The sequence below is a fragment of the Mesocricetus auratus genome, unplaced genomic scaffold (genome assembly GCF_017639785.1).
Source record: "Mesocricetus auratus isolate SY011 unplaced genomic scaffold, BCM_Maur_2.0 Super-Scaffold_100022, whole genome shotgun sequence".
NCBI lineage: Eukaryota > Metazoa > Chordata > Mammalia > Rodentia > Cricetidae > Mesocricetus > Mesocricetus auratus.
In genome coordinates, this window is record NW_024429203.1 from 17,520,146 (window position 1) to 17,528,893 (window position 8,748).

General features: G+C 35.8%; 1 protein-coding gene across 1 annotated transcript; it reads right to left on the reverse strand.

Annotated features, from left to right (window-relative positions):
* Positions 1-1,164: 1,164 nt before the first annotated feature.
* LOC101834356 (olfactory receptor 8B3-like) lies at positions 1,165-2,103 on the reverse strand. The gene has a single exon (XM_005069361.2). It carries the CDS (start codon positions 2,092-2,094, stop codon positions 1,165-1,167), a length of 930 nt encoding a protein of 309 aa, XP_005069418.1. The 5' UTR covers positions 2,095-2,103.
* Between the last annotated feature and the right edge of the window lie 6,645 nt (positions 2,104-8,748).

Sequence of the window (8,748 nt, forward strand, 5' to 3'; positions counted from 1 at the left end):
GTGTTGTAGTATATATTCTATATATTGAAAGTATGAATCTAAGTGAAAAGTCATCTTCCAGACCATCCACAGAATATATGCCCAGTAAACAATTAACACACTGTAGTACTGTGGAAAGAATTCCTAAACTGCAATGTGAGGAAAAGTACTCTTCACACAAGAATCTGCAAGGGGGACAGCTGACACATTGAGAAGACAGTATTCTTTATTGACTTGCAGATAAGGTTGAGATATGCATCTCTGGTGACAATATTCCTTATTGTCTTGCTAAATGAGGTTTGTCCTTCAAGACATAAGCAATCTCTGAAGGACTGACCACTGAAATATGAGCTGAACACTCACAGCATAATTCTGTGCTCCCTAGCAACATGTAATGATATTTAGAAAAATGAAACGATAACAAAATATTTATAAATCATCTTTAAAATGTTTAAATTGAAGTTTGATAACATCAAATTTATTCTCTTAAGGATAGTGATGTTTTGCCCTTTTAAGAGTAAGAATTAAGCATCCTATTCTATGAAAAATGTCATCATAGCTTAGCTTATTCTCCAAATTTGTTTTCAAGTTTAAACTCAGTCATTTCAAAACTTTTCTGGCTTAAAAATATGCCTAAAACCCCTGAAAAAATACTCAAATTAACAGATTAACTACGAGAGCTCTTTGCCAAAACATGTTTACTTCACAGTGCTTGCATACATGGGAGAGAAACTTGTTTTCTACTGTGGACACTATCATCTTCCCCAGTGGGGAGAATGGAATGAAGAAAGTACAAACATACTGCACTGAATGCTTTTAAAGGTCAATACCATGTGAACCGCCACCCACTTCCTTGACACATTGTGAAATGTAGTCATTATCAAACATTAATCTTTCTACAAAAGAAACAAGGTGAAAATGATCACATTTTCAAATACATAAATTTCTCCACAAAAATTCTTATTATATATGTGAAAGAAAAGAGATAAATTAAGAATGCCAATGTTAAGGAATGGAAATCATTATCCTTAAAAAGCAAACAGAAATTATAGAAAGGAGACTCAATTTTTCTTCACCCTACTAACAACAACAAAAATGGGAAAGATAATGGCCACACAAATGGAACTAATGAAATTGACTTTCCAAGTCTTGCAATTATACAGCAAAGGACAGTCTTTCAGATCACTACTTTCTCTTACTCAGTGACTTTCTCAAGGCAACTTTAACATCTTTGTTCCTCAAGCTGTATATTAAGGGGTTTAGCAGAGGAACTGTATTGGTATAAAAGACTGAAGAGATTTTACCTTCATCCATTGACATGGCAGCCGATGGTTTGAGGTACATAAATGCGCCTGATCCAAAGAATAGAGAAAGAGCAATTATGTGGGAACTGCATGTGTTGAAGGCCTTGGACCTACCCTTATTAGAGCTGATATGGAAAATACTGGAGAGAATAAAACCATAAGAAACAAAGATGGTGATGCTAGGTACAACAATGTTGATGCCCACAACAACAAAAACTTCCATTTCATTGATGTAGGTGTTGGTGCAGGATAGCTGAAGTAAAGGGAGCATGTCACAGAAGTAGTGATTTATGGTGTTTGCATCACAGAAGGTCAGTCTCAGCATGCATATAGTGTGAGCCATGGCACCAAAAAATGCCATCATGTATGAGCCAAACATAAGGTTCAAACATAATTTAGGAGACAGGGCAACTTTATACAAGAGTGGATTACAGATAGCCACATAGCGATCATAGGCCATTGATGTCAGCACATAACACTCAGAAATGCCAAAAAAACTGAAAAAGAAAAGCTGGGTCATGCATCCTCTATAGGAAATCACATTCTTCTCTGATATAAAGCTCATCAACATTTTGGGTGAGAACACAGAAGAATAACAGAGGTCAACAAAGGACAAGTTAAAGAGGAAAAAGTACATTGGGGTGTGAAGGTGAGAATTCAGCCCAATCAAGATGATCAAACCAAGATTTCCCAACACAGTGACCACATAAATCACCAGAAACAGGATGAAGAGTGGGCACTGGAGATTGGGATTCTCTGTTAATCCCACCAAAATGAATTCAGTCACTGAAGAGCCATTTTCAGGGATCATTCTTTTAAAGGAATCTGTGAGTAGAGCCAAAGAAGAATCATATTAGAGAAAAATTCACACACTAGCCTTTAATGAACATAGACTATCACTAATAGAATTTATTCCTTTAATTTTGATAATTTTCTTATCTAAACTCCTTTCTCACCCTCTCACACACACATAACATCACTAAATATCTTCATACCCCATTTTGGACATACTCCTACACCATTTTCACTTGAGTCTCAATACAGAACAATATGGAAATTAATTACTAACATTTTAGATCTCTGGAATTTAGTTTCAAAGGAAGATAATAATGTAAAAGTTTTAATCATACTCCCGCTTACCTGCCTACCCAAATTTGAGTTTTTTAAATTTCTTTAACAGGCTAAAATCTGTTTCCCATACATTCTTGAGAGTATCGTCTTCTACTGGAGACTACCCTCTTAGAAAAGGCTGACTCTCCCCCTCCCAGCAGCTTATACTTTCTAATAGCCCTTAGCCAAGTGTGGAACTTCTTGACACACTCCCCTTTCTATGCTAGGATTTACTCTGGATTAGTTTTTTACAGGTCCTGTGCATGTTGTCACAACTGCTTTAAGCTTGCATGTGCAACTCTCCTGTTGTGTTCAGAAGACACTTGTCCTATGTATTCATCCATGCTCTGACCCTTTTTCTCTTTCTGCTAAATAATCAACAACACAAAGAACAAGTTACAATATCAAGTCCATCCCACATATGACTATGAATACTTTTCTATGAAAACATGATTCCTGCAAACTAAAAGATAAGAGAAGAGAGAGCTAATCCATGAGACCATCATAACCCCCGTTCCTGATTTTTTTTCTTGTCTTGAATCTTCCCCTCTGTGATGAGATTGTATGATGTATCTTGGCAAAATATGTTGAACTCTAATACAGGTTACACTATGATTAACTGAGACCAGCCTAGCATTCTAAAAAAAATTGGAATGACTTCAGAATGCTATAGCTAACTCTCTTATCATAAAAACTAGCTGTGGATGGAGAATGGAGGTTCTAGCCTAAGAGAAAGTACTGCTTACATCTTCTTCTGCCTTCCAGAAGGTTCCCAATATCTTCACACCCCATTTTGGACATACTCCTATATCATTTTCACTTGAGTCTCAATACAGTACAATATGGAAATTACTTACTAACATTTTAGATCTCTGGAATTTAGTTTCAAAGGAAGAAAATAATGTAAACTGAATTCAAAATTTCTCATTTATTAAGTAAAAAATACGATTTTTCCTCATTGATTACCTACTTAGAAGGTCCTGGAAGAGTGATTACATTACACATACATTTCTGTTATCTTCAGCCAGTGTCATCAAACTAAAAGTCATAATTTATTTATATAACTTACAGCTATTTCAAGCAGTCGAGTGAAATTTTACCACATATACCTTTGATAAAAGTTTTAATATGCAATTAATATTATTATATTCTCAGTTATAAACAAGGTACATGATCACTTACACTGCTCTAGGGAATAGTTTCTATGTATAACAGGGAGATAATTGGTTTACAGTTATATCTTGGACAATAAATATCATTATTTCCTTAGGGGTTTGATGTTTTATTCAAGTATTACTTCCCTTTAGGAATTGGTCATCCTACAGGGAGAATGGAAAATAATTATTTCTAATTCCTCAAGATCATGGAGCAGGAAGTACAGAATCCTACTTCATTAATATAATCATTGAGCCATGATTATGAACTCACTCAATCTGTAAGAAATCTGTGGGGAATCTGAAAGTTAGGCATGAGGTCTCTGCACCCTGACTCCCTATGAAAACATCCACACTGTGTCTCGTAGGGAAAATAATCTACCCTTTTACCATACACTATTCTTGACATAGCAACACAGATTAAGTATGAAATCCTACCCCTGGGAAATGAATGCCATGCACATACACACATCCAGTACACATTTTGGTCAGGAGTTATCTATAAGGTTATTTTGTATGTAGCTTATACACATGTCTTTCAGGACAACATAGTATATATTCTGCTCCTAAATGCCACTGAGAAAAGGATGTGAGACTGGCAATCTGCATAGCTGACACTGTCAGGTCAATATAGGGGAAAGAGTTGAAAATCCTACTTTCCACTGGTTTCTCCCTATAAAAGAAAGAGGTGCAATGGTACTTAACAATGATCTAATTTTTATGGGGGTTAACTAGATGTTTGGCTACTATCTAAAGTGCTACACTATGGTGAAGTGTTGATACAAAGTGAAATTCAGTAGCCGGGTTTTCATTTCCAGCAGGAACAGACATATGGATGTGGACTGGTGATCACCGCATCTCATATCTCTCAAGGGATATAGGACATGAAAATTCTTAGCCATATTACCACTATCTTCTCCCCAGGGTAGAAAGAAGTATGGGATATGTCATGATTCCATTTATCTTGATACAGCTGTGTGATTGGTTTCTGTCTTTGTTGTATCAGAGTACTGACATTGTCATATTTCAGTCGAATGTTACTAAAGTCAAACAAAAAAGAAATCCTCCCATGAACATCTTTTTTTTCTTGAACTCAAATAAGCATGTACAGGGTAATTTGGACATTTCGTTTTGAAAACATTGTTCTTCAAACTATGAATGGGGATGAGGGTATGGTTCCATATATTTGTGTATTATTAATTTCTTTCAACAAAATTTGGTAGACTTGGTTATACAAAATTTTCTACTCTTTGTTGGGACACATTGATAGATGTATTTTTCTTAATTTCCTTTTCATGTTATTTATTGTTAGTATATGAACATGTAAGCACCACTTAAGTGCTGACATTTATACTTTTTTAAAAAATTACCTACAAATTAAAATCTTTATTTTTGTAAAAAATGGAGTATATTTACCTAAAATTTTCTTTTTATTTTCATTGAAAATAGATTCTTCTCTCATATAATTCATCCAGAACAAAGTTTCCCCTCCTTAAACCCTCTTGGCTCCCCCTGCCATCCTCTCCACACCTCCATCTCCTTATATCTACCTCCCTCTATTTCCTCTTCAGAAAAGCACAAGCCAGACAGAAAACATGATGCAATAAAACAAGGTGGACAAGGAGGAAACAATTCTCAAGAGCAGGCGAAAGAGTCAGCAATACACAATCTCCCGCTCTAAGGAGTCTTACAAAATATCAAACATAACATACATGCATAGGACCTGGTACAGACCTCTGCAGGCCCCTTGCTTGCTGCTTCACTCTCTGTGAGCCCATGTGAGCCATGCTCAGTTGATTCAGTTGATTCAGCCCTGAATCTAATTGTGGATTCAGTTTACAAGTATTTTGTTGTATATTTTTTGCATCTATGCTGATAAGCGACATTGGTATATAATTATCTTTATTTGTTGAGTCTTTATGTGGTTATGTGTATCTGTGTAACTGTGGCCTCATAAAATGAATTTGTCAATGTTCCTTCTCCATTTTGTGGAATAATTTGAGTATTGGCATTTAAAAGGCTGGTAAAATTCAGTGCTAAAACTGTCTGGCCCTGGGCTTGTTTGATTGGGAGAATTTTTTTCCAGATAGGGTTTGAGAATTTTAATGAGTGTTCCTATTTCACAAGAGGTTAGTCTACGTGAATTGTTTATTTTGAAATAGATTTAACTTAGTAAGAGATAACTATTGAAAAAATTATATGTTCCTTTGAGATTTTCCAACTTGGTGGAGTACAGGTTTTTAAAGTATGTCCTTATGATTCTCTAGATTTCCTTGGTGTCTGTTGTTCTGTTCCCTATTCTTTTCTTATTTTATTTATTAATATATTCTCTCTCTACCTTTTAGTTAGGTTGGGAAAGGGTTTATCTATCTAGTTGACATTCTCAAAGGACCAACTCTTTCTATTATTGATTCTTTGTGTTGATCTCTTTGTTTCTATCTAATTGACATTAACCCTCAGTGTGATTATTTTTCACCTTCCTCTACTCTTGAGTGCACTTAATATTTTTGGTTCTATAGCTTTGAGGGGTGCTTTCAGTTTGCTAGAATGATACTTGTCAGCTTTTATATGTAGGCACATAGAATAGCTTTCATTGTGTATCATAAGATTGATTATATTTTATATTCATTTACTTAATTCAAGAAAGTCTTTAATTATTTTCTTATTGCTATCTTAACCCATTTTTCACTTAGAGAGATTTTAGTTTCTAAGAGTTTGTAAGTTTTCTTCTTTTTCTGTTCTGCTTGATATCCAGCTTTAATCCACAGTGGTATGACAGGGTGCAGTAAGTTATTTCAATTTTCTTGTATTTATTGAGACTTTCTTTGTGTCCAGTCTGGTCAGTTTTGGAGAGAGTTCTGTGAGGTGCTGAGAAAAATTCATATAGTTTTTTGTTTGTTTTGGTGGAATGTTCTGCAAATATATATTAGGTTCATAACATCAGTTAGCTCCAGCATTTACATTTTAGGTCAGGTTTTGTTTGCATCACCTGTCTATTGGTGTGAGTCAGGTACTTAAGTCTCCCACTATTAGCATGTGAGGGTCATTATATGTCTTAAGCTGTAGTAATGTTTCTACATTGAGAGCCATTCTTTTTGTGGCATAGATGTTAAGAATCAAAATGTCATCTTGGTGGAGTTTTCTTTTGATCAATATGGAGATCATTCACAATTTGTTTTGATTAATTTTGCTTAAAGTCTATTTTGTAATTTATTAAATTGGCTGTACCAACTTGCCTTTTAGTTTCCTTTGCTTAGAATATCTTTTTCCAATGTTTTACCCTGAAGTAATTGCTATACTTGGTGCTTAGGTGCTTTTCTTGTAAGAAGCAGAAGTATGGGTCCTGTTTTTATATCCATTCTGTTAATCTGTATCTTTTTGGGGGAAATTAAGACCATTCGTCATTAAGGTATTAATGACTAATGACTAGTAATTATTGTTACTTTTGTTGGTCATGGTGTTAGTGTGTGTGTGTGTGTGTGTGTGTTTCCCTTCTGAGATTATTTAATTCCTGTGTTTTTATTTGTTTAGTTAACCCCCTTGGTTTCTTTTTTTCTTCTAATACCTTCTGCAGAGTGGATTTGTAGGTAAATATTTTTTAATTTGATGTTATCATGGAATATCTTATTTTCTCCATTTATGATGTTTGAAAGTTTTGTTGCGTAGAGTAATCTAGGATAGTATCTTTGTGCTATGAGTCTGATGCACATCTTTCAAGGCCTTCTGGCTTTTAGAGTCTAATTGAGAAGTAAGGTATAATTATAAATATTGGGACTGTCATTTTATGTTACTTGGTCTTTTTCCTTTGTAATTTTTAGTATTCTTTCTTTGTTTTGTATGTTTAACTTTTTGATTATTATGTGGGGAAGAGGCTTTCTTTCTGGACCCATTTGTTTGATGTTCTTTTTAAAATTAATTATTATTTAAATTAAACACGATCTTATTTTACATACCAACCCCAGTTTCTTCTCCCTCCCATTCTCCCATTGCTCCCCCATCTCCATCCCACCCCCATCCACTCCTCAGTGAGGGTGAAGCCTCCCATGGGGGATCATGAAAGTCTGTCACATCATTTGGGACAGTGCCTAGGCCCTCCTGTGTATCTAGGCTGAGAGAGTATCCTTCCAAAGAGAATGTGCTCCCAAAGTCCATTTGTGCACTATATACAAATACTGTTTGCACTGTCAGAAGCCCAATAGACTCCCCAGGCTTCCCAACTGACACCTACATTCAGGAAACCTGGTTCAGTCTTATACTGGTTCCCCAGCTGTCACACTGTGGTCTGTGAGCTCCTATTTGTTCAGGTTAGCTGTTTTTGTCTGTTTTCCCAGCATAATCTTGACGCCTTTGCTCATCACTCCTCTGTCTCTACAACTAGATTCCAGGATTTTGGCTCAGTATTTTGCTGTGGATCTCTGCTTCCTCTTTCATCAGCTGTTGGATGAAGACTCTAAGGTGGCATTTAAGGCAGTCATCAATCTCACTAGAGGGCATTTAAGGTAGTCATCAATCTCATTAGAGGGCATTAAGGTAGCCTCTCCATTACTGCTTAGATTCTTAGTTGGGGTCATCCTTGTAGATTCATGGAGATTTCTCTTTAAAACTAAAATGGCTCCCTCAATTGAGGTATCTCTTTCTTGCTCTCCTTCTCTGCTCTTTCCTAGACTCAAGCTTCCTGATCCCTCATATTCTCCTACTGCCTACCCTTCTTCCTCCCTCCCTTCCCCTCTCCCCATGATCCCAATTTGCACAGGATAACTTGTCCCTCTCCCCTTCTTTGGAGGACCAACCATGGATGTCCCTTTACTTCCTAGCTTCTCTGGGGTTGTGGATTATATGCTGTTAATCCTTCGTTCTATGTCTAATAGCACTTATGAGTGAGTATATATGCTTGTCTTTCTGTGACTGGGTTATCTTAATCAGGATGATGTCTTCCAGTTTCATCCATTTGCCTGCAAATTTCATGATTTCATTTTTTTCTGCTAAGTATTCCTCCACTGTGTAAATATACCATGTTTTCTTTATACATGCTTTTGTTGAGGTGCATCTAGGTTTAGGTTGCTTCAAGGTTCTGGCTATTACAAATCTCAAATGGCAGAAAGGCACTTAAGAAATTGCTCAACATCTTTATCCATCAGGGAAATGTAAATTATAACAACTTTGAGATAACAAGCTACACCTGTCAGAGCAGCTAAAATTAA

Coding starts and splice junctions, on each gene's coding strand:
- LOC101834356 (XM_005069361.2), bottom strand. CDS start 2,094: ATGATCCCTGAAAATGGCTCTTCAGTGACTGAATTCATTTTGGTGGGA.